Below are 27163 nucleotides of genomic sequence, written 5' to 3'. Positions count from 1 at the left end.
AATTTCCATGTAGTTGAGCAGTTTTGATTGAGTTTCTTAGTCCTGAGTTCTAGTTTGACTGCACTGTGGTCTGAGAGACAGTTTGTTATAATTTCTGTTCTTTTACATTTGCTGAGGAGTGCTTTACTTCCAACTATGTGGTCAATTTTGGAATAAGTGTGATGTGGTGCTGAGAAGAATGTATATTCTGTTGATTTGGGGTGGAGATTCTATAGATGTCTATTAGGTCCATTTGGTGCAGAGTTGAGTTCAATTCCTGGATATCCTTGTTAACTTTCTGTGTTGTTGATCTGTCTAATGTTGACAGTGGGGTGTTAAAGTCTCCCATTATTATTGTATGGGAGTCTAAGTCTCTTTGTAAGTCTCTAAGGACTTGCTTTATGAATCTGGGTGCTCCTGTATTGGGTGCATATATATTTAGGATAGGTAGCTCTTCCTGATGAATTGATCCCTTTACCATTATCAATTCATCAGGAAGAGCTATCTTCTTTGTCTCTTTTGATCTTTGATGGTTTAAAGTCTGTTTTATCAGAGACTAGTATTGCAACCCCTGCTTTTTTTTTGTTCTCCATTTGCTTGGTAGACCTTCCTCCATCCCTTTATTTTGAGTCTATGTATGTCTCTGCATGTGAGATGGGTCTCCTGAATACAGCAAGCTGATGGGTCTTGACTCTTTATCCAATTTGCCAGTCTGTGTCTTTTAATTGGACCATTTAGTCCATTTACATTTAAGGTTAATATTGTTATGTGTGTACTTGATCCCGTCATTATGATATTAGCTGGTTATTTTGCTCACTAGTTGATGCAGTTTTTTCCTAGCATCAATGGACTTTACATTTTGACAAGTTTTTGCAATGGCTGGTACCGGTTTTTCCTTTCCATGTTTAGTGCTTCCTTCAGGGTCTTTTGTAGGGCAGGCCTGGTGTTGGCAAAATCTCTAAGCATTTGCTTGTCTGTAAAGGATTTTATTTCTCCTTCAGTTATGAAACTTAGTTTGCCTGGATATGAAATTTTGGATTGAAAATTATTTTCTTTAAGAATATTGAATATTGGCCCCCACTCTCTTCTGCCTTGTAGAGTTTCTGCCAAAAGATCTGCTGTTAGTCTGATGGGCTTCCCTTTGTGTGTAACCCAACCTTTCTCTGTGGCTGCCCTTAACATTTTTTCCTTCATTTCAACTATGGTGAATCTGACAATTATGTGTCTTGGAGTTGCTCTTCTCGAGGAGTATCTTTGTGGTGTTCTCTGTATTTCCTGAATTTGAATGTTGGCATGCCTTACTAGGTTGGGGAAGTTCTCCTGGATAATATCCTGCAGAGTGTTTTCCAACTTGATTCCATTCTCCCCGTCACTTTCAGGCACACCAATCAGACGTAGATTTGGTCTTTTCACATAATCCCATATTTCTTGGAGGCTTTGTTCATTTCTTTTTACTCTTTTTTCTCTACATATCTCTTCTTGCTTCATTTCATTCATCTGATCTTTAATTGCTGATACTCTTTCTTCCAGTTGATCAAGTTGGTTACTGAAGCTTGTGCATTTGTCTCGTAGTTCTCGTGTTATGGTTTTCATCTCTATCAGTTCTTTTAAGGTCTTCTCTGCATTGATTATTCTAGTTATCCATTTATCCATTCTTTTTTCAAGGTTTTTAGTTTCTTTGCGCTGGTTATGTAGTTCCTCCTTTAGCTCTGAGAAGTTTGATCGACTGAAGCCTTCTTCTCTCAACTTGTCAAAGTCATTCTCTGTCCAGCTTTGTTCCGTTGCTGGTGATGAGCTGCGTTCCTTTGGAAGGGGAGATGCGCTCTGATTTTTTGAAATTCCAGCTTTTCTGCACTGCTCTTTCCCCATCTTTGTGGTTTTATCTGCCTTTGGTCTTTGATGATGGTGACGTACTGATGGGGTTTTGGTGTGGGTTTCCTTTCTGTTTGTTAGTTTTCCTTCTAACAGTCAGGACCCTCAGCTGTCGGTCTGTTGGAATTTGCTTAAGGTCCACTCCAGACCTTGTTTGCCTGGGTATCAGCAGCGGAGGCTGTAGAAGACAGAATATTGCTGAACAGCGAGTGTTGCTGTCTGATTCTTGCTCTGGAAGCTTCGTCTCAGGGGTATACCCCTCCGTGTGAGGTATGAGGTGTCGGTCTGCATCTAGTGGGGGATGTCTCCCAGTTAGACTACTCAGGGGTCAGGGACCCACTTGAGTAGCCAGTCTGTCCGTTCTCAGATCTCAACCTCCGTGCTGGGAGATCCACTGCTCTCTTCAAAGCTGTCAGACGGGGGCAGTTACCTCTGCCGAGGTTTCAGCTGCTTTTTGTTTAACTATGCCCTGTCCCCAGAGGAGGAGTCTACAGAGGCAGGCCAGCCTCCTGGAGCTGTGGTGGGCTCCAACCAATTCGAGCTTTCCAGTGGCTTTGTTTACCTACTTAAGCCTCAACAATGGTGGGCACCCCTCCCCCAGCCTTGCTGCCACTTTGCGGTTAGATCTCAGACTGCTGTGCTAGCAATGAGGGAGGCTCCGTGGGCATAGGACCCTCTGGGCCAGGTTTGGGATATAATCTCCTGGTGTGCCATTTGCTAAGACCTTCGGTAAAGCGCAGTATTAGGGTGGGAGTTACCCGATTTTCCAGGTGTTGTGTCTCAATTTCCTTTGGCTAGGAAAAGGAATTCCCTTCCCTGGTGATGGGATTCCTCGCCCTGCTTCAGCTCTTGCTAGTCAGGCAGCACCCACAGACCAGCGCCAACTGTCTGACATGCCCCAGTGAGATGAGCCTCGTACTTCAGTTGAAAATGCAGAAATCACCCGTCTTCTGTGTCACTCATGCTGGGAGCTGGAGGCTGGAGCTGTTCCTATTCGGCCATCTTGGGCGTGCCCCTCTTTTCAAACATTTCTACCAAAATTATCTCCATGGCAAAAAGAGTGAACACTCACTTGGAATCTTGGATATTCATAAACCCTGTTATATATTAGTATAAAATATATTTGAAGTTTTATATTTCTATTTTAAAAATTATTTTTGTCTTCCAGTTAATAATATCAGGATTATTTACATATAAATCATATTTTCCTGAAACCATGGAGTACAGTAAAATTCCTCTCCTACTTTTGTGTTATCTTGTATGCAGCAGCACGCTTTTAGTAATGCTAGCGGTGTAAGAGGTATAGAAAGAGTAACAAGGGTCAAGTAACTTGCCCAGGGCCGGCCACACAACTAGAAAGTTTTTGTGAGGACACAAATGCAGGCATCCTAACTAAAAGCCATGCTTGTCCCACCTCATCACACAATGGTTGACTCCCAATTCTGTAGAAGACAAACACAGTAACCTTATGCAAAGACTAGATGGTAAATATCTTATATGGTTTGGCTCTGTGTCCCTACCCATATCTCATCTTGTAGCTCCCATAATTCCCATGTGTTGTGGGAGGGACCCAGTGGGAGACAACTGAATCACGGGAGTGGTTTCCCCCATACTGTTCTCATGGTAGTGAATAGGTCTCACAAGAACTGATGGTTTTATAAGGGGTTTCCGCTTTCACTTCCCTCTCTCACCTATTGAGAAGTAAGATGTGCCTTTTGCCTTCCACCGTGATTTTGAGGCCTCCCCAGCCAGGTGGAACTGTGAGTTCTCCATTAAACCTCTGCCTTTTAGTATTGTCCCAGTCTCGGGTATGTCTTTATCAGCAGTGTGAAAATGAACGAATACAATCTCCAACATGACAACCTACACATTGATTCTCTAAATATTAATGATACTTAATATTTATAAAAGGCAATGATAAAATGATTAAAACAAGGCCTCTATTTAAAAAGTATTACAATTTATTGGAGTAGGTAGAATCCTTACCATTTACCCCATAATGCCACTTATTGACTCCTCTGTATTTCTACCACCTGGACCATTAATTACAATGGCATCATTGCTCTGCCATGGTCTCTTCCTCGAAGAGAAGCTAAGTGAATAGTCTAATAATGCTACTCTCATTATCCTGAGGGGTTTTTTAAAGCAGGAAAATGATCCAGTTTCAATTACTCCATGACTGTATATTTAGGAATTGACAGAAACTTGTATTTGAGTCTATCTCTGACTTACATGTGTCCCCAAACAGTTTTAGGAAGTCATTTTCACAATTTCTCAGCTGAGAAATTGTTACTCACTATGGGGCAATGAGAAAGTTCAGATGTCACTGTTCTTCCGTTTGTCTATCCATAAAGCAGGAACTCGTACCAAACTTGAAGGTTCAATATGAGAATTTTAGGACATTTAACATATAGTAGTTGCTCGATAATGATTATATTCAATAGCTGGCTAATTCTGAGGGCTTCACTTTTTCAGAAGAAAGTCATTTGAAGCAAAAGGAATAGCAGAAACAGATGCAGAAAACCACATTGATACACTTATGATAGAGTATCTGAAATTTTATGGGAAGTACTATTACATTTGTGTAACTATATGGCATATTAAAAATCATGACTTTTTTACAAATGATCACATTTTCATAACAATATTATATAACACTGGTTTATGAAATAAAATTCAAAACTTGCAACTCCTCAGTTTAGAAAACACTACCCTTCACAATCTGGTCTCCGCCTCTATTGCAAGGCTGTGGTCTAATTATTCCTCACCTATGTCAAACCTATATAGGGTTTGTGGATGAAGCAGGTGCTTCTTCCACACTGGAAATCTCACCATCCTTGGAATACAATTAGATTCCTTTCATGACCGCATCTATAATCAGGCTGCTATCACTTCCTGGAATACATCCCTTAATGAGTATTTCACCTGGAAAAGATTCTTCTCATTCAATAGACCTGGCGCAAATATATTTTCTGTGAAAGATTACCATATACATTGCCATCCCCAAATATCCCCACTCCATGAGAAGTTAGTCACTTTTGTCTTAGAGTCTTTTTTTTCTAACTGATTTATAATCTAGCTGGTCCACAATACAGCCTCTACAAATCCCTGTCCACTTCCACTGTCCCCACTCCAGACTGGAAAGACTGTGTCATATTCCTCTCTGTATGCCTAAGACTTAGTACAGGGACTAACACTGACCAGACCCTCTCAATAAATGCTCCTTTAACAAATGACTAGTGATTTTATGCTGACACTGCTTTAATTGGTCTGAGTACTACAGTTTAATATTTCCTGCTCATAAACCCACAGGTAAACATTTCACAGCAGCTTGAGTAATCTCAGAGTAAGAACAAAAAACTATTCAATATTCATTTCAAAGAAATTGTAGATAATCGTATTAGTCCATTTTCATGCCACTAATAAAGAAATACCTGAAACTGGGTAATTTACAAAGAAAAGAGGTTTAATTGACTCACAGTTCCACATGGCTGGGGAGGCTTCACAATCATGGTGAAGGCAAAGGAAGAACAAAGGCACCTCTTACATAGTGGCAGGCAAGAGAGTGTGTGCAGGGGAACTGCCCTTTATAAAACCATCAGATCTTGTAAGACTTATTCTATATCACAAGAGTAGCATGGGAAAACCCTCCCCCATGATTCAATTACCTCCCACTGGTTCCCTCCCATGACACAGGGGGATTATAGGAGCTACAATTCAAGATGAGATTTGGGTGGGGACATGGCCATACCATATCAGTAATGAACTCTGAATTGCTGCTTAGACATGATCTTTGGCTCTAACACATTCAAGCCAGGAGTTTCTGTAATGAAACAAGTGCTCACAGTGAGTCTCAAAAAGGCAGGAAGCTGAAACTACCAGCAATTCAGTATCAAGGAGTGCTCAGAAACTGAGAAAGGAAAGCAATGAATCTCCCCCGAGATTGAATTATAAATCTCCCAGAAGAAAATACTTATAAGTTAAATCAGAGTTAGAATGGTAACTGGAAACATTGAGGCTGGATCCTGGTATTTCAACAGTGGTTCGCACATTGTCAGTGGCCAAGATCCCAGGAAACACTATGGTTCCATTTCCTCCAGAATATGTAGGCACACATGTATACACAAGCTTGCACACAGTTTCAGAGTGTTCTGAGGGCTTTCAATGAAAACCCCAAGGCAGTATTTTCAAAATTCAGTGAACTTCAGAATCAACCAATGAGAGCTCTCATTAAAACACAGATCACTAGGCCCTTCCCCACAGAGCTCCTGATTCAGAAGGTCTAGAGTGTGGTGTAGAATTTGCATTTCTAAGTTCCCAGGCAACTCCCATGATGCTGGTCTGAGTATCATACTTCTAAAATTACTGCCTGAAGCTACAAGGGGCACTGAGTTCACAGGAAGTAATATGATCTGAGGAAACCCTGTTTTTTAGAAATGCCCCCTCTCATTCTGTTTTCACTCAGTTGAGACTGCCAGCTATTCAGGAAGAAAGAAAAAGACATTTAAAACTTACGAAGAACAATTTGCATATAAACTTCAAGGTCTTGTTCAGAAAACTAAAAAGCTTCTCTGGCTTGTTTTCCAAAACATGTCAAGTTCACAGTGAGGAAAGGACCCTAAAACCATAACCACACTACAAAGCACCTTTTTATGGGAACACAGTCATCTTTTCCTTGTGTATTACCCAACTCTTTACTCTTCAAGTTCCATCTCTCCAATAAAGCCTTAAAGTCCCCAGCCCATGTCTTCCTTTTCTCAGAACTCCCACCAGACCAATTCACAGAATACAAAATTGTCATCCAGCACTTGTGAAATCCTGCTTCACAATCCTTTTTTATCCCCAAAGGCTTCTGGGACTTTGAGATCCTGTTGTCTGAGACATCACATAACCAACTCTTTAGTTTATCAGAGTGGAAAGGAGAGCAACCTCCTAAATGTCATTTTTAAAAGTAGAGATTAGCTTGACAGTGTGGAAAGAAGATAAAATATCTATGTAAAAGAGAAATATGTTTGTCAAAAACATTATGACTGGGAACATTTAACTTAGGGACCAATGAGCTGTACCTCAATAAACCACTAGAACGTCACTCAATAATCAACAGCTGTTTTGAGTGATTCACATTTTTAATGACCACATTTTTAAAAGGTAATAGACAAAAAGACATATATTGGAAGGATATCCTTACACCAAAGTTAAGATAGTAGAAACATTCTGATAGTATAGAGCAAGTAGTGTATGCAATCATTTTTTACCACAGAACTGAAAAAATAAAAAAAAACCTTATCTGAAACAGCTCATTATTCAATGATACTGAGTAAATACGGTTTTCTATAAATTCCTAGAACAGGCTATATTCATTCTCAAGTTTTCAATTAGTGTATTTTATGATAATAGAAACCAAATCCATAAGATGCCCAGGAGAGAAAAGGTTTCTATGACTAAATAGATTTAGAGCATTCACAATATAAAATAAAGGCTCTTCATCCATTAAATGGAAATCATAAATATTTCTACCTGGTGGAGTTGTTTTGAGGATAAAGTGAGTAAAGAAATGTCAAGCTCTTAGAAGAGTACCTAGAACATGAAGTAATGAATTAATCTTAGATATTAATATTTACTTTTATTATTATACCTATAAAATACCTAAACCCCTCATCCTCCAAGTCCAATCAGCCCCAAGCATTCTGGTATGACTGTTCTTTGATATTCTCTAAAATCACTTCCTTTCCTAATTACTTATATATTTTATAGCATTGACCCCATATTTTAAAGTATAACCTATATCAGAAGGCTATTGGTTGTTTTACGTATGCTGATTTTTGTCTTCAACACGGAATTTTAAAGTCCCTTTGGTATAAATTCTCTGCATCCTACATAGCACCTAGCTTAGTGCTAAGACCACTGTAGGGTATTTTTAAGGATATAATACTTACAATAACATTCCAATACTTGTGAAAGTTTTTTAAAGTAGTTTTCTAATTTTTCTCCCTATCATTATTGCCCAAGTGATCTTCACCTGAACTAGAATTGCAATTCCCCTGGCTCCCCATATGCCTGCATTGCTTCATGTCATGGTCCAAAGTTGCAGTTATTTTTTCCTTTACGAATAGTCATAGCTGCCATTAGGAAGATATTCAAAACATTGCGGCTGAAAAGATAATAAACAGGTTGGGAATAGCTTACAGGATAGACCCTACTGTTAGTCTGAGGTTCTGTTAGACTAACTCCCAGAAATGTTTAGAAACTCCTAGAAGGTATACATAGAAAACAAGTTATAGGTTTGCTCTATCAGCCTAGCTAGGCGGTGGGTAACGAATGAACCTTGGGGTCATGCCTGAGTCTAGTGTAATGCACTCTATTCTGATGTTACTTTGTGAAGTGATTATCATCGAAACTGAGGAGGTGCACTTGTCTTCCCGGAGAAGTCTCTAAAATGTGTCCAATTTAGCCCACATGCTAAATAGCTCCAGGCTTATCTATGTATGGCAAGACTTGAAAAGGAGCAGGCAAGCTTCCAGGGGGTCTGATGGGACTCATTTCTCACCTGATTTATCATCTGCAACTGTGTGTCCAGTGTAAGGTGCTTTCTGGGGGACCTGGAAGACCATTTCTATTAGATGTTGCAAAATGTTCTTAACCTCTCCATTCTGCACCCTGATAATACTGATCCTTTTCCATATCCATTCCATACTGAGGTGGTGTCTGGGTCTTGGTCTCTCTGTCCTTCTGAAACTCTTAGTGACATGTGGCAATTTTGTGTCATGCAACTGAGGCCCTCTGATTCCCAAAATCTTGCTTGCGTTTACTTCACATTGAGTCCATACAGTTCCATGGCTAAGTGGCATCTGCCTTAAGCAAGGCTCTTCAATAATAGGGAATTTAGTTCTTTGATAAAACTGGGTGTAAAGCTCTTTGAAAACAACAATTTTGAAGTAATGAGACCACACTATATATTATCAAAGAAAGGTGGCATGCTATTTAACCAAAAAATACCTGATGTGTGGGGTGGGTCCTATTGTTTAGCATAGACAGAAAATCCATGAGTGTCCTGGGATTAGTGTCTATGCCTTGTCTCTTATACTTTCTTGGTTTGATACCCTGGTCCACTAAGGTGCTTTTCCACCCTGACATGTCTCTTCTCTAGAATAGAAAAAACAGCACAGACTTTACTTCTTGATGATTATGTATGCAACTTCCTTTTAAATTAGAATAATTTATATACTCATGTTTCCTATTTTGCTCTGACTGCCAGGATATTTATGAACATCTTTGATAACTATCATTGGTTAATATATTTTCCTTAGTTTTCAAATATTTGTATTTTAAATAACTCTTGAACATGTGATTCTTGAATATACTACTCTAATTGCTTTTAAGAGGCAGTGCCTAATAAATAAATAAGTACATTTAAAAAATTGGTTTAAAAATCTGCCTATCATTTTCTCATTCTCTTTATCCCCCACCCTTTCTTTCCTTTTTCTTCTCTGGATTACATCACCAGAAATGCAAAGAAGGTAATGACATCAGTGGATATCCCAGCAGTATTATTATCAAGGCTGAGGTGCTTTCAGATTAACTGTCAAAAACATGTCACTTAGTCATCCTGCCCATGGCTCAGACGGATGGCCCCAGAACACATCCCTTGAGTCCAGTGAATAAAATAAGTTCCTAGTGCTCATGACACGGAGATAATACTGTAACTGTCTATCTGGGTCTCACCTGTTTTCTCTCATGCTTCCTTTGCCTTGTATTTTCGATCTCCAACTGCTCTGGCTAACATCTCCCCTAGCTACGAGTCCATCACTGGTCTCCTCCCTTCCAGAAAGCAGTACAGTGTGAACATATTAAGAACAGAAGCTTTGGGATCAAACACACCTGGATTATGACTTCTGTGTGCCATTTATCAGCTGTGGAATTTGGGACAAGTTCTCTTTATCCTTGAGCTCACATTTTCTTCACCTTTACAATGGGGACAGTAAGAGGGCTTTCCTCCCATGGTCATTGTGAAATTAAATTAGAAAATACATGAAATTACCTGGTTCTGTGTCTAGCACATCATGTAGTTGTTCAGTTAATGAAAATAACATCTATTGAATGCTTAAAACCTAAGTGCTGAATGCTGCTTTCCCTTGTTAGTTCACTTAATTGTCATGATTACTCCACAGCAGCCTATGAGGTTGATGCTTTTGTAAATTGCTGAGAGCAATGTCTGGCACAAAGTAAGCTCTCAATAAACGTTATGTCTTATTAGTATTACTGTTATCGTTTTCATGTGACAGGTGAGGGAACTAAGGTGGAGGGATGTTAAGCGTTGACTATTATATAATACTTGTCAGGAAATTTGCATATAAAAACACATATTAGAAAAAGTTCTATTGTAAGTTTTATTTTAATCAATGCACACTAAGAAAACTAAGGCTTTGAAAGGTTAAATATCTTTCCAAATGCTGCTCGGCTAGAAAGAGGCCAATTTGGGACTGAATCCAGGCCTTATGTCCTTAAAACCTGCCTCTCATTACATCACAGTATTGCCTGCTAAGGCTTCATAACTCCCCTCGCCTTCAGTGAGGTTTGTCACTGAGAGCACTTTTATAGATAGAGCACCTCCAGGTTCTATCCCTTTTTATCGCCACTCCTATGGAAAACAGGCACTGAGCAGAAGCAGTCAAAGCAAAATCTTTCTTAGGCCATTTCAATTATTCCTGACACATCCACCAGATAAAATGGAAATTTCTTTCCCAAGGGATTTTGGTGGAATATTTTCTGGTTGTTTCATACTGCTTTGCATGGTGACCATGGTTTCGGCAGTACTCTGAGAAGTAAATCCTCACTGTGCCATTTACAGTGGCCTGAGAGCAGGCTCCAGAGTCTGGGAGACTGTTTCACCCAACTAAGTTTTATAAAGGAGATAATAATGGAATGCCAACAGGTGTTCCATCCCATAAGAATAGCTGTATGTCATCTTTGAGTGTGTCTCTAGCAACAGTATGGGCTTTATTGTGAATGAATCATTTTATTTCATAACTAAATAAAAAGCACAACCAATACAATTTAATTCAATGTTAATTGATAGAAATGTATCAAAAAATCTCAATTGTACTGTAGGTGATAAAGATGTAATTAAGAACATTAATCTGCTAAATTCTATAAAAGAATGGCAAATAAACGGCTATGAAGAAAAATAAGAGGGGAGAAATTTGTATTGTTATTACTAGAAGAACTGAATGACAGTAGTTCTCTACATTGGCCAAATAGTCTTTCTAATAATCACTTGTAGTCTTTTTTTAAATGACTTCATGAAATACGCCAGTGATATGGTTTGGATTTGTGTCTCCACCCAAAGCTCATGTCAAATTGCAATCTTCAGTGTTGGAGGAAGGGCCTGGTGGGATGTGATTCAATCATGGGAGTGGACATTCCCCTTGCTGTTCTTATGATAGTGAGTACGTTCTCATGAGATCTGGTTGTTGAAAAGTACACAGCACCTCCCACCTTGATTCTGTTCCTCCAGCTCCAGCCATGTAGGACGAGCCTGATTCCCCTTTACCTTCCACCATGATTGTAAGTTTCCTGAGGCCTCCTGAGCCATGCTTCCTGTACAGCCTATGGAAATATGAGCCAGTTAAACCTCTTTACTTTATAAATTACCCAGTCTCAGGTAGTTCTTTATAGCAGTATTAGAACAGACTAATACAGCCAGGAACCGAAACGTAAATATTTCATGTTCTCACTCATGTGTAGGAGCTAAAAAAATTGATCTGATGGAGGTAGGGAGAATGATCAATACGAGAGACTGGCAAGGGTGTGCAGGTTGGGGAATGGGTGTTAAAGAGAGGTTGGTCAATGGGCACAAACATACAGTTAGATAGAAGAATTAAGTTACAATGTTTGATAGCAGAGTAGGGTGACTATAGTTAACAACAACGTACTATATATTTCAAAATAGCTGGAAGAGAGGACTCGCATTGTTCCCAACACATAGAAATGATAAATACTCAAGGTGATAGACACCTCAAATGCCCTGACTTGATCATTACACATTCTATGGTTGTGGCAAAATATCACATGTACCCCATAAATATGCAAAAATATTATGAATTAAAAAAAATAAATTTAAACAAATTTTAGAAAATGATGTCAATCTAGGTCCCACACCAAACCAACTGAATGTGAATCTCCAGGATGTGTGATGCCCCATTACAGGTAGTTTTAAAAAGCTACTGATATGGACAGGAGACGGAAATACTGGGTAGAAAAAGGCAGCTCCCTGGCAAAGGCCCCAGCCTCAAATCTGGAAACCCATGGCCCTAAATGGGAACAGGCATTCCTGTTTTCACACCCAAAAGTTGCCTTTTGGCCCACCACACCCTATGGGTATCCTGTACACCGTATGGGGTATCTATGGGTATCCTGTACCCATAGAAACCCCAAAACCCAGGCTCCACAAGCAGATGAACAGACAAACAGCAAGAGCAGCAAGGAATGAGAGAAGAGAAGGAGCATCTGAATGTTGAAATGAGTTTGGCTGGGGACACTCAGAGAGGAGTGTCTGGCTGCAGGACGGTCAAACTCCAGGGGAAGATCGTCTTCCCAGTCCATCCCCTTTCCAGCTCCCCATCCATCCCACTGAAAGTCACCTCCACCACTCAATAAAACCCCACATTCACCATCCTTCAAGTCTGTGTGTGATCTGATTTTTCCTGGACACCAGACAAGAGCGTGAGATACAGAAAGCTGTTGCACCGGCCCTCTGTGAAAAGGCAGAGGGTCCACTGAGCCATTTAATACTTAAGCTGCCTGTGGACTGCAAAGCTATCTGAACATACTGTAACACACACCCAGTTGGGCTTCAGGAGTTTCAGGCACCCACCCCTAGATGCTGTTGTGGGGCCAGAGCCCAGAAGTGCTTGCCCCAGCTCCTGCACCTGCCCATCTGTGTACTCCCCCCTCCTGTAAGGGGTTCGGGAGCATATGGCAGGTGATCAGACAAGCCACATTTTTGTCACAAGTCCTGCAAAGGGGGACAGGGAACTCTCCCATTTCACTACTCCAATGAATCTATGACACAGTTTTGAGAATCCCTGCTTTACAGAGTAAGACTTCATCAGGATTTTAACTAATGGAAATGGGCTATGAGGATAGTCAGGCAAAAGCATACAAGCAAAGGAGTAGAGGAAAGAGAATGCAGGATCTGAGAAGAGCAGAATAAGAATTTGAGTAGGCTCGAGTATTTATGCAAAGTATATTAGCAAACAGAGGAAAATAAAGTTTCATTTGTGGGAGCAATATTTTGGAAACTGATTGACATTCCGAGGAGTCTGAATCTTATTTTTAAAATATGCAAAGTACTGCTGTTTATGCATGCCATTGTTAATTATATATTACTTCTCATTTCTAAATGACACAGATAACTATGCCTAGATAAAAGAGCAATTGCTCACAACTTCTATATTAAAACTGAGAATCACTGACTCCTACCAGTACATCAAAGCACAGAGTGCATTGTACCCTACAGTACCAACAAATCACTGTCATCATCTTCTTCCACAAATATTAATTTACAAATTTTTGTGTACTATTTTCTCCTGGCATTATAAAGATATACAAGCTAAAAAGAGACAGACAAAGAAAGACAGAGAGAGACAGAAGAGACTAACTCTGACAAGCTCTTCAAGAATAGTGATTCTGTCTACCTCTGCAATACTAGGACTGGTCATTTCTTCAATCATATGTTATATTTTAAGAGAAAAAGGCAAATCTTAAACATTTTTTTCTCATAAAATAAATCTTGCAAGCATGCCGTTCTTTATGATATCAATATTATTCAAGGCTTACAGTAATGGATAAAATCAGTAGTGAAGGTGCTATTATCCTCATCTGACAAAAAGTGACATAGAGTGACATGAGACTATTCTTCTAAAAGCCTCAACTGATACATTTTAGATGATAACATATGCCATTGTCTGAAGAAAAAAATATAGCTGAGTACACGTTGCAAACCACTTTTAAAAAAATTGTAAGAGTCATTTTAGATGCTGATATTTCTTTTAAATGTAAGCATTAGTGGTTGATATTATTTAGGGTTTATTCAGATGTGCTCATTTTCAGTGCCATTAAGCTATGTTATTATGATCCAGAATATGTCAGGTTATTAATCCCTCAAGAACAGACATCTTAACTTGTTCATAACCATATTCCCAGAAGACCCAAGGCAGTGCTGGTATGATGGCTTTTCATAATAAACTTTTTTTTTTTTAAATAAAAGACTCATATGGTTTTGTGATATTTAACATCTTATGTCATGCACCACAATCTACACAACACAACTAGTTATATCAAACAAAATAGAAAATAAATCTGACTTGATACAGTTTTGAATGTCCGTGCCTTCAATCATTTGACACATGTGCACTGAATGCCTTCTCTTTGACTATATTATCTTAGGGGCTGGGAGTAGAGTAGTAAAAGGCAAACAAGGTCTCTGCCCTCAAACAAACAACTTGTACACTTGTGGCAAGAGAATATTACACACATGTGCATGTGAATAAAAATGCTAAAAAAGATATAAAAGAGAGTATTATAACAAAGTGTAGGGAAGGATTATTTCAGAGAAAAGTCACGCAGGGTCTCCATGAAGAAGTAACATTTGTCTGAGACCTAAATAACATGGCACATACAACAAGAGAGGTGTTGAGAGCTCCAGACAGAGAGCAGTAAAGGCAAAGGCCCTGAAACTGGAATGAGCTTTTTGTCATGTTCAAGGCATGAAAAGATCAAAAAGACTTATATATATACAGGAAATGAGTCCAAGAAGCAGGCAGGAACAATATTGTCTAAAACCATGAAGGTCATATAAAGTTAGAAATTTATTTTACATTCATTGGGAAGGCATTAGAAGGCCATAATAAGAAAGTATCACTATCTGACTTACATTTTTTTTTGTCCAAGAAATATTCTGAACCAACAGAGTATTCCCAACTACCACAGAAATACTGAGGGTCAGATTTCTGTCCTTATGAAGGATCATTTACAAATATTTTCCCAAAAACGTGGAAATGAAAGGAAATTCAGACTATTCTCAAATTAAAAATGCCACTAATCCAAACAACTCCAACTCCGAGGAGTCCAGTTCACTGAGGTTTTCCTTTGCAAAACAGGGATCAGTTTGCAGATGAAGAAAGAGGCTCCTTGAGAGTGCAAGAATTTCACCTCCTCCTTCAGGCATGCCATGCAGCATATTAGAGAGAAATGAGAACCAGGACAGGTGCCAGGGACATTTATGAGGGTGATAGGGCTGTACAGGTAAGATTGAAACAAGAGGCATAAACTGAAACTGTTCCTAGATTCTCCCTTGACCTAGGTCTGATCCTCAACTTGTAACCAAACCAGTTAGGTGGCTGGGAACGAGGTGTCACCTTTCTGAGACTGAGTTTCTTTATTGATCGTACGATATGATTGCATTTTCACATTTATTAAACAATCATCACCAAAGGGTCTCACTGAAGAAACAAAAGAAAAAAGCCCATTCGCTGCTCATAGTCTAGTCAGAGAGCAAATATATTGTATCAGTGAAGCTACTGAAACATTCACTCAGGAAAAAGGTCTAGAGTTAGCAGAAGAGAGGAGTGACAAGTCTTTGGGAGGCATCAAAGAATACTTCATGGAGACTTGGTGAAACATGAGTTAAATTTAGGAAAATGAAATTCATATGTGAATCATCATGTTTCATCCCAGCCAGAGGAACAGCGTACATAAAGGCAAAGAAGTGTGCCGTCCCATGGCAGGTCCTAACAGTTATAAAACTGGTTTAACTACACTGAATACACATAGACACAAAGATAAGACACCTGAGGACTGCCTAAGGAGGGAAGAAAGGGGAAGGGTATGGTTTGGAAGGCTACCTGTTGTGTACTATGCTCACTACCTTGGTGACAGGATTATCTGTACACCAAGCCTCAGCAATGTGCAGTTTACCCATGGAAAAAACCTGCACATGAATCCCTTGAACTTAAAACTAGAAAAAATAAATAAATAAAATTGGTTTAACTAGCTGGTCTCTAAGGTCCTTTGTGCACTAAAAAACCTAAGAGTCTCCTCTTTTAATGATGTCAAATATGATCTGTAAAAATAAAAATTTTCTTTTAGTCACCATGCTTAATGTCATATGTTAATATTCTATCTTCATTCCTCAACAATAGCCATTTGAGCTGTTCCTATTCATATAACATTGATTTACAATGAGCTGCATATGTACAGAAGTATCTGGCAATATGTAAAGGAAAAAGAGTATGGGGTAGAATGCTGAATATGCTGTGACATTTAAAATAACAGCTAACATTTCTTGAACATTTAACAGATATTAATTCAATTATCACAACACTCAATAAGATATAAACATTATTTCTATTTTACAGATGAAATAGCTGAAGTACAGACTAGATAAAAATTTTCCAATGGTAAACAGAAGCAGCAGAGCTGGAATTTGACTGCCAACATCTGGCCCCAAAGTCTATGCTTTTAGTAACTACACTACATGCCTCTCAACACTAATGTCAAGACTTTGGGGAATAATTCATGCCACGTGGCCATTGTTCTGTAATTCATCTTTGCTTTACATCAACATCAGTGGAGAAGTTGAAAAAACACTGACTATATCTCAGCAGCAGCCTTTAGGGAAAAAAAAATACATACACACACACACACACCCTAAGCAGAGAAAACAAATTTTCAAAACCAAATTCCCACTTTCTAATTCAGCAAGCTGAACTTTGGGAACCCAAGGTCAGAATGCTTGCCCCCTAGGTTGGTCCAAATCAGCATTAAGAATTCAACAGAGGTGACACAACATGAAAAAATTGGATTGGCTAAGGTTCTCATGGAAACAGTTATGTTTTTGAGCAGTTGTGTGGCTTTCATGAAAGTTGTAAGGTCTCGAAGGTGAATAATTCCATCTGCTAATTTCCCATGATCAGTGTTTAACAGAACCACAAGAAGAGACCCAACCAATAAAGAAGACTTTTCAAGAGATGATGGTGGTGGCAATAACAACAATAATGTTAATGCAACTGTATCATATATGTGCACCAATTCAAATCTTGCAGTTTTTAAATAGGTGGTATTCTCGTTTAATCCTAATAATATGTATATTGTTACCCCATTTTTACCATATACACAGATGAAGGATGAGAGACTATAGTGACATTTGCAGTATAAGAGATGAGATTCAAACTAAACTTTCTTATTCTAAATCCAGTATCCAGTATTATTTAATATTTCCTCATCTCTACAGTTGCCTCTCAAACTGTCAAAAATTTCAGTAAGTCATCACGGTTTTCCTTAGAAATAATTAAGACTAAGGTTTTCCTTAGAAAGAACACAGCCATCACACACAGTCCCAGGCTTTGTTCCTCTGTCACAGTTTCTATATAAAAATTCTAGCACACCACATTGCATGATCCCTGGCCTAAGCCCTGAATTGTAGAGGGAGAAAACTTGAAAACTGATGCGTTTAACCAATGAATGGTCATAACACTGGGAGCTGAACAGAGTACCAAAGCAAGCTGCACCTCCTGCAAAGGCCCGAGTGGCTGGAGGGCACGCCTGAAAGCTGCTTACCAATACAGGACTCCCCGGACAGTGAATAGGTCCCATCGTCATGGAAACCGCTTCTGCACTCACAGTGGTACCACCCTGGCAGGTTAACGCAGCGGGAATGGTTGTGGCACTCAATGATTCCCTCTGAACATTCATCAATATCTGCCTCAGAGAAAAACACAAGCCCACCAGGATATTAATTTCTTTTGACACTAACCTTTCAGGAAATGCCTAAAACATGCTCATGTCAACATATCAATTAAAACTGTTTAGTCACCTACAATGAAAGTCACCTGGAAGAACCAAATCCCATGTTTTCCAGAATTCAGACGAATTGAAAGCTTCATTCTTGGATGTTTTCTCTTGTATTGAACAATGAATGAGAGCTTATGGTCACAAAAAATCCTAACTCAAAGGCTGTGTTGTCTCTGAATAAGAACTAAGTTGAGGGTGTTTGGCACAGTTTTGGTATTGGGTATATACAACTTTTTTGGATTAAACATTTCTAAATTGGCAATTCCAGATTTTGTTGTGTGTCCTTTGAAAATGTTTATGAACAAATAAGTTCAGCAAGCTCTGGATTAAATATTATTAAACCGATTTTTTAAATGACAGCCCCAGAGACTTGTCATAATTATATGTCCTGCAAAGCTTTTGGATAATATTGATAATATGCATGGTTTCCCAAATTTATTTAGCTAATAACTACCTTTTCTGGACATATCTTTAATATCTTGCAAAACTAGTGTTGTAGGGAACACAGTTTGGGAACTATTGTTCTATTTCTTTTAAAACTATGGATGGATTATGCTAGTCCATCAGAGATTCTCATTCTTCATTCATTCTTGAGGAAAGGAAGTCTCCTAGGCTTTTTTTTTGTTTGTTTATTTGTTTGTTTTTCTCTAGGCTCTGGCTTTTTAGAATCACCAAATACCTGGTTCATGTATAGATTTTCTAGCACAAAGCCTTGACTCTGCACTGAAGGAGGTTGACACCATTGCGGAAAAGAGAATTGTCAATTGTTCAACCAGGTTCAGTTCATTCTTACAGAATTTCTCCAAGTAGTTATTTCTTAGAATGTAGCTACCGCTGCCTGGGAATCTTCTTTGACTTCTCTTGGAAATATCTGAAATATGGGACTCATATGAACATAAATTTAATTATTAAACATTGGAATCTAACCCATAATGAATAAAATGTACTTTGCAATTTCTTTTAACAGGACCCTGTTAGAGGCATCAGTTTAGGGGCATTCAGCTTCCCCTGGTTCTATTATCTTGACAAGTCCTGTGTTGTGCACCAGGCTGTTAATTTAGTTTGAAACTGGATACTCTGATCTCAAGGCATTCTGGCCAAGTAAAGAGAGAAAAGGTACAGTTTCTCATACTGTGTAATGCCAACTCAAATGCCACCTTCTTCCTCTGTAGCACATATTGTTCAGCCCATAAAATCTTTTCACATACATCATCCCTTAGACTTCTAAATGCCCTCAGTCCCCAGGGCCTAATATTTGTATAGGATCTTCAGATATTGCAGTCAGACTGTGTGTGTGTTTATTATAAATTCCCAGAAAATAAATTTCCAGTCACCATGTAGATTGCCATACCTCAAATTTTTAAGGTCCAAGTTCTCTGGGACATATGTTGGATCACCAAAAACTTTAAAACTTCAAGTAGAGAAATGACTAAGCTCTGTGGCTCTTGGACAGAAAGTGCTTATTCTAAATGACAGAATCAGCCCACTGCTTTTTGAATACCAGGGAACAAGAGAGACACATATAAACAGAAGGCTGATTATAGAGAGGACTTTTCTATGTTAGGCTGAAGGATAACTCTCTGTAACAATGCAGCAACCAATTCTACCTCTGATATTTATTTCCAAAGCTCTCAGAAAAACTAGTCATGATTAACACAGATCCTGTTGCCAATAGGCTGTGGACAATACTTTAGGTTATAGCCATGGTTAGCGTTTTGGGAAATCAGGAGATACACAAATAGAAGCATCTCAACCAAAGCAATCATATGTCCTGGTTTGCCTGGAAAAGTCCTAGTTTACACCTACTTCCCTTTCACCACCTGAGTTGGAGGATAAATTATCTGATCAAATAAAGTAACTCCTTCAGCCCTAAATTCAACAGAAAATTTCTAGGAAGAACAGAAGCGGTGAATGATGTGCAAATATTTTTTCAATTCACAGATATTTCTATTCCCAAAATGAAATGATAAGGAGTTTCCATGACTCAGCAGGGCAGAAGTTATCTGTATAGCACAGGAGTCTTGCAAAAGCAGTGAAGACAATCAGACAGTTACATATCTACAACTTCCCCGGAGACACTAGGGAATCCCTGGCTTGCCTGAGAAATGAGAAAAGTAGTGGAGAAGCTCATTTTGCCTGAGAACTGTACTTTTCACAGACGATTCCAGAAACTCGCTGGAAATAACCAGGTCATATCACATGTTGGTACCTAGGCTGCAAATTTCTGTTCTCTGTGCAAGGTCTATAGTTAAAGCCAGAAAATTCATTTTTTTATGCAACCATATTGTGCTTGAGAGGGGCTCACGTTTTCACTGTGTTCCTAAAACTGGCTTTCTTCTGTGTAGGTAGTCACAGAAGTATATAAAGCAACCATCACAGACCCAAATACAGAAAACACTTGGAGGCTTTTCAGCAACACTTTGGGGAGTTTACAAATTATAAATGATAGTTTCTTCCCAAGCTAGGTTGTGGCTGCCTTTGTCCTAAGAGACAAAGATTTGTTTCTCCCAGTCAGCACTCCCTACAGGCAAACAAACAAGACAGAAGCTCTGGGAATGGGGTCTCTCTGAGTTCACTGTGGAATCAACTCTCATTCAAGGAATTCTGATAAATTACAGCGAGCCTGGCTGCACTCACAATGTGTCAACCATCCCAAAGGAAACCAACAAACAAAAAGTCACCTTTCCTCCTACAGAAAGTCCTAAAATCTTATTTAAATCTCAGTTTAATCCAGCACAGAGCTGAAAATGTGAACAAGGAAACAAGAGAAGCTGGGGGATTGTTGAGTGAGACCCATAGTATTCATTTCTGTATCCTCAGAGCCAAATGTTGGCAACACAATAACTCACATACTTATTGCTTGGGTCACACCACTTACAAATGGTGAAATGTAGTTCAGAACTAGCTAGAACCAATATTTGTCACAACTATCATATCTTGTTGACAAATCAAGAAAGGATTATTTACACAAAGATAATACATTTATTCAATTCTGTAAATATCTGTTGAGTTAAAAATATGTGCAAGGATGATTTTTGTGTTGTGTTCAATGCAAAAATGGATGAAACATGACTCAGAAAATTCAGGAGCTCAGAATCAAAGGGAAGAACTATATACATATATGTGTGCGGTGTGTTTGTGTTTTGTCTTTCATACTAATAGTTGAAGCTTCAAACAACCACCAATATCACCAGCTCCCTCCCCTAGTGACTCGGTATCTGTACACACATCTATTTTAGTACTTATCTTGCCATATCACAATTCTTTCCTTTTTGTGTCTATCACTGAAACGCAAATTTTCCAAGAAAATGGACAACATTTTATGCAGGTTTACCTTGCTAGTGATACCTAGAAGTGGGAGTAACAAGCAATTTGAAAATGCCCAATACAAGTCTGTGGGAATGAATGTATGAAAAAATAAATGACTGGTAGGTTGAATGAAAGGAAAAATTAATGCAGGCTATAATGGAGATTAGAAATACCCCAAGATTTCTTGGCTTTTGCAAATCACAAAACTACAATGTCAATTCATAAAACTAAACAAAAAATAAATTTTATATTTATATGTTGTTTTCCTCTAAAAGACATCATGTAGTTTCTATTTAATACTTTGCTTCTACCTCTAATCTTTAGATATTTTAAGTGGGCAAAATAGGTAACAAAAAAGTTTTAATTGCAATGGTGTGATAAGGAGAAATTTTAATCATGATTATAATAATTATAACAATTGTTATAATTGTTGCAATGAAAAGCTCTACCTGTACCATGAATTTTCCATTTACAATAAGAAACAGACGAATACCCAAGGTTTGTTTTCATAAAATGTATCATAAGCAATACATCTAATCCTATTTGGGGCATATGGTGAACTTTCTATAGAAAGCAATTTGCAAACAAATCCTGGAATTCCTGTAAAATCCATCTCTTGAGCTGGATGGATCTCTTTCTCCATTTAATCTCTTTCCTATTAGATTTGCAATTTCAAAATTTATAAAACCAATAAAGGTTTTGTCAAAGCTTATTTTCAAAGAGGTACTTTCGTATTTCATACTAATAGTTAAAGTTTGCAGTGAAGTAGTGGCTCAGGTTGTGGATGGATTACACCTTTTCTAAGAGTTTTTAGGGTGATATTGAGTCATGAGAAAAACTTCTGATATTTTCACTCATTCAACGAAAGTTTATTGAGCACCCCCCATGTGCTAGTACATTTGCCCCATGTACTAACCACATCTAAACCACAGCAATTACTTATCTTATAATGCTGTTGTTTTAAAGATTGAATGAGATCAATCTAAAAACTACAAATCCAGGCAGACATTCATTAGGCAAGTGATACTTATTCTGTAACTTAAAATCCCCACATTCCAAGAGAGTCCAAGTCTCCAGGCTTCAATTCCTTACATGTAAAATGAAAGGATTGTGCATTTATGGCCTCTATTAGTGTGACGGTTAATATTAAGTGTCAATTTGATTGGATTGAAGGATGCAAAGTATCGTTCCTGGGTGTGTCTGTGAGGTTGTTGCCAAAGATTAACATTTGAGTCAATAGACTGGGAGAGGCAGACCCAACCTCAATCTGAGTGGGCACCATATCAGCTGCCAGAGTAGCTAGGATAAAAGCAAGCAGAGGAATCTAGAAGGACTGGCCTGAGTTTTCTGGCCTCCATCTTTCTCCTGTGCTGGATGCTTCCTGCCCTCGAATATCAGACTCCAAGTTCTTCAGCTTTTGGACTCTTGGACTTACACCAGCGATTTGCCAGGGACTCTCAGGGTTTTAGACACAGACTGAAGGCTGCACTGTCAACTTCCCTACTTTTGAGGTTTTGGGACTTGGACTGACTTCCTGGCTCCTCAGCTTGCAGATGGCCTATTGTGGGACTTTAGCTTGTGATTATGTGAGTCAATTCTCCTAATAAACTCCCATTCATATATTCATCTATTCTATTAGTTCTGTCCCTTTAGAGAACCCTGACTAATACAGATTTTGGTACTGAGAGTGGGGTGCTACTGTAAAGATGCCCAGAAATGTGGAAATGATTTTGGAACTGGGTAACAGGCAGATGTTGCAACAGTTTGGAGGGCTCAGAAGAAGATAGGAAAATGTGGGAAAGTTTGGAACTTTCTAGAGAGTTGGAGTGCTCAGAAGACAGGAAGATATAGGAAAGTTTGAAACTTCCTAGAGACTGATTAAAGGGCTTTGACCAAAATGCTGATAGTGATATGGACAATAAAGTCCAGGCTGAGGTGGTCTCAGATGCAGATTAGGAACTTTTGGGAATTGGATTAAAGGTCACTCTTGCTATACAAAGAGACTGGCAGCATTTTTGCCCCTCCCTTAGAGATCTGTGGAACTTTGAACTTGAGAGAGATGATTTAGGGTATCTCGTGGAAGAAGTTTCTAAGCAGCAAAGTGTTCAAGAGGAAGCAGAGCATAAAAGTTTGAAAAATTTGCAGCCTGATGGTGCAGTAGAAAAGAAGACCCAATTTTCTGGGGAGAAATTCAAGCAGGGGGAGAAATTTGCATAAGTAATGAGGAGTCAAACGCTAATCACCAAGAGAATGAGGAAAATGTTTCTGGGGCATGTCAGAGAACTTCCCAGCAGCTCCTCTCATCACAGGTCTGGAGGCCTAGGAGGGAAAAGTGGATTTTTGGGGTGAGTCTAGGGCCTCTCTGCTGTGTGCAGCTTTGGCACTTAGTGCCCTGCATCCCAGCTGCTCTATCCCAGGCTAAAAGGGGCCAAGGTTATTTTGGGCCATGGCTTCAGAGGGCGCAAGCTGTAAGCCTCAACAGCTTCAACTTGGTGATGAGCCTGTGGGTGCCCAGAAGTCAAGAATTTAGGTTTGGGAACCACCGCCTAGATTGCAGAGGATGTATGGAAATGCCTGGATGTCCAAGCAGAAATTTGCTACAGGGGCAGAGCCTTCATGGAGAACCTCTGCTAGGGCAGTATAGAAGGGAAATGTGGGATTGGAGCCCCTACACAGAGTCCCCACTGAGGCACTGCCTAGTAGCGCTAGCTGTGAGAAGAGGGCCACCATCCTCCAGACCCCAGAATGGTAGATCCACTGACAGCTTGCACCGCACACCTGCAAAAGTTGCAGACACTTAATGCCAGCCCTTGAAAGCAGCCAGTGGAGACGGGTATACCCTGCAAAGCCACAGTGGCAGTGTTGTCCAAGGCTGTGGGAACCCACTTCTTCCATCAGTGTGACCTGGATGTGAGACACGGAGTCAAAGGAGATTATTTTGGACCTTTAAGATTTAATTACTGCCTCATTGGATTTTGGACTTGCGTGAGGCCTGTAGTCTCTTTGTTTTGGCCATTTCTCCCACATTAGTGTATTTACTTACTACCTGTACCCCCACTGAATCTAGGAAGTAAATAACTTGCTTTGGATTTTACAGACTCACAGGTGGAAGAGACTTGCCTTGTCTCAGATGAGACTGGACTTTGGACTTCTGAGTTAATGCTGAAATGAGTTAAGACTTTGGGGGACTGTTGGAAAGGCATGATTGGTTTTGAAATGTGAGAACATGAGATTTGGGAGGGGTCAGGGCAGAATGAGGGGCAGAAATCTCACCTTGCAGTGTAATAATCCCCATGTATCAAGGGCGGGGCCAGGTAGAGATAATAGAATCATGGGATCAGTTTTCCCGTATTGTTCTTGTGGTAGTGAATAAGTCCCATGAGATCTGATGGTTTTATAAATGGGAGTTTCCCTGCACAAGCTCTCTTGTCTTCACCATGTGAGACTTGACTTTGCTTCTCATTCACCTTCTGCCATGATTGTGAGGCCTCCCCAGCTATGTAAAACTGTGAGTCAATTAAACCTCTTTCCTTTCTAAATTACCCTGTCTCAGGTATGTCTTTATTAGCAGCACGAGAAAAAACTAAAACGGCTACTTTTAATATTCCAGAATACGGGAGATCTTAGCTTTGGGCTCATAGCTTCTTCTGCTGCTAACCAGCTGAATGACTGCTAGAAGGTTTAAGTAACCTCTTTGTACCTCGGGTTCTTCATTAGGCAAATGGCAATTTTAAAAATACAAATTTTGTCTGCCTTACAAACAAGCTCCAATAAGGTATGAACAAGCTCTGCAAAGTCAAGTGATTGTCTCACAAAATATCTGGTGATGTCATTATTGCTGTTTCTTCTTTGTAAGTCCTTATTAGTAACTAGTTTTTATGTATTAATCTGAAACGTACCTGCTATTAACAGTGATGTGAATAGTAATGGCAATAGAGCTCTCTTTCTTTAGTGACTTTGCACAAAATAACCCATTTCTTCCTGGTTATGGCCATCTAATTTTATCTCTGAAGCCTTTCTGTCTTTTCTCTCACAAACTGCTCAAAATCTTCCTAAAAGAACCCATCTGTTAACATTTCAACTCTCACCTTTATTCTGGAAACTCTGATCTATATCTCTAAGTTAACCTCTAACACAAATTCAGAAATGTATTTACTATTGAATATGGATTTGCAAATCTCAGAGGTCTCATTTCAAACTTATCCTGCCCAAAGCTTTACATGACACACATGTTTCTATCTACCAAATTTATCTTCCTCCCCAGCACTCCTTCCTCACTGTCATCCCTCATAACCAATGAACAAAACTATTGAAGTTTGACTGCTATGAACCTTGAAGATTTTAAAAACATGGAACTAAATCTTATTTACTCCAAGCCTGGAAATCCTGTGATTCTATGATTTTTAAAAATATCCTGCTCCTCTAGTCATTACAAATGATTCTTACTACAAAAATCTCCTATCGGGCATTCAAAGCATAAATAATTGACCTCACTTTGACTATCAATTTGCCTTTATTTCTCAAAATTCTTCATCATAAAACATTTGCACTCTCTGGGGTGGTTGCTTTACATACCCACTTATTCCACACTCCATTGAATTCGAGGCTTCCTGCCCTGCAAGTGATTGTTTCACAATTAAAATCCAAGCACAAATCTTAATTCCACCAAGAGTCTTCTTTCTTCTCTCTGAATTCCTATAGTGTTTAACAGTTCTACCACCCCATTTAATTCTGACATACATTCTATTTTAGAATATTCTATGATTCTTACTACAGTTTCTCTATCAAATAGGAAGAATTTTTGAACTTCCATCTATTAATAATTTACTATGTGTCAGGTTCTCTGACAAGTGCTTTATATTCACAACTCCATTTGATCTTCAGAATGCCTCTGAGATCATTTGAATTGCTCTAATTTTACTGAAAATGGAGGCGTACATGTTTAAATAATATACCCATGGTAAAACATCTGGAAAGTGACAGAGTGGGGATTTAAACCAAGGTCTACTTGACTCCCGAATACACACATTTAATCATTATACTATACAGCCTCTTGTACACTTGGGGGAATACATAGGACTTCGAAGAAACTATTAAAAATATGTTCAAAATGTAAAGAAAAACATACTGAGTTGAATAGTGAACAGATTTCTGCTACCAAGGTAAAGTAGCAGGGACTGAATTTGTTGTCTTATCTGAAACAAATAGGAACAAATGCATACATATACATATATGTTTTCATATATATGTACACACACATACACACACACGAAAAAAGAGTTTTGAAGATACTGGAAATTAAGTAAGAAAATGATCCCTAAGAGACATAAAACAAATGAGAAGAGTGCTACAAATATCCCAGTTTACTACCTTAAGAGAGGTGCAGGCCATGGTAGAAGGAAGAAAACCCAGGAGGAGCCTATTGAACTACCTGGTTTGAGGATACAACGATGGGAATATAGGAAGACCAAGACAAGCAGAGGTTATAAAGCAGAGTATTGGAGAGGAGATAGCTGAACAGAGAGGTAATTTTGATGTTCTGCAGAGAATACCAGTCAGGTAATCAGCAAAGTGCTAATCAGAAAATAAATATGATTAAATTATCCAAAGCTGGAGAAAGATCACCAAAATATATTAGAAGTAGTAGAGCCTGGTGCTTACACAGGAAGAGGAACAGTGCATGATTCCACAAGCCAGACTGCAGAATCTCATAAGGCATTGGATAATACTGGATCTACAGTATAAAAAGACAAATAAAACAAAAAAACTGCAAAATAGTAGACCCAAACCCAACCATATCAATATTTATAATAAATGTATATTTATTAAACACTTAAAGGCAAAGATTATCAGACTAGAAAAAAGCAATACCCATTTTTTGCTGTATACGAATGATGTATTTTAGATACAAAAGCACAAACAGGTTAAAATAGAAGTATGGGGAAAGATATTCCATGTAGACATGAATGACAAGAAAACTAGAATAGCTATATGGGTTTCAGAAAAAAAATAGGCTTCAAGATAAAGAAAATGTGCAAAGATAAAAATGTCATTTCATAAAAAGAATCAATTGGCCAAGAAGATGTAACACTCTTAAATATATAGGTTTGAAATTTTTCTTTGTATAAAATTATAAGGTACAAGTATAACT

General features: G+C 38.8%; 1 protein-coding gene across 4 annotated transcripts in view; it reads right to left on the bottom strand.

Annotated features, from left to right (window-relative positions):
* Positions 1-27163, bottom strand: part of NELL1 (neural EGFL like 1) — a 960090-nt gene that overhangs the window by 29981 nt on the left and 902946 nt on the right. For 3 of the 4 annotated variants that reach the window (XM_017948552.3, XM_021926833.2, XM_017948554.3), the window contains one exon: positions 17470-17610. The exons of the other annotated variant lie outside the window; for it this stretch is intronic. In XM_017948552.3, the coding sequence (XP_017804041.2) occupies positions 17470-17610 (141 nt within the window). The remainder of the gene's footprint in view (positions 1-17469; positions 17611-27163) is intronic. 4 annotated transcript variants of the gene reach the window in all.

The sequence above is a fragment of the Papio anubis genome, chromosome 12 (assembly GCF_008728515.1).
Source record: "Papio anubis isolate 15944 chromosome 12, Panubis1.0, whole genome shotgun sequence".
Lineage (NCBI taxonomy): Eukaryota > Metazoa > Chordata > Mammalia > Primates > Cercopithecidae > Papio > Papio anubis.
Note: the sequence above shows the minus strand (reverse complement) of the source record. Positions and strands in the feature narration are given on the sequence as shown.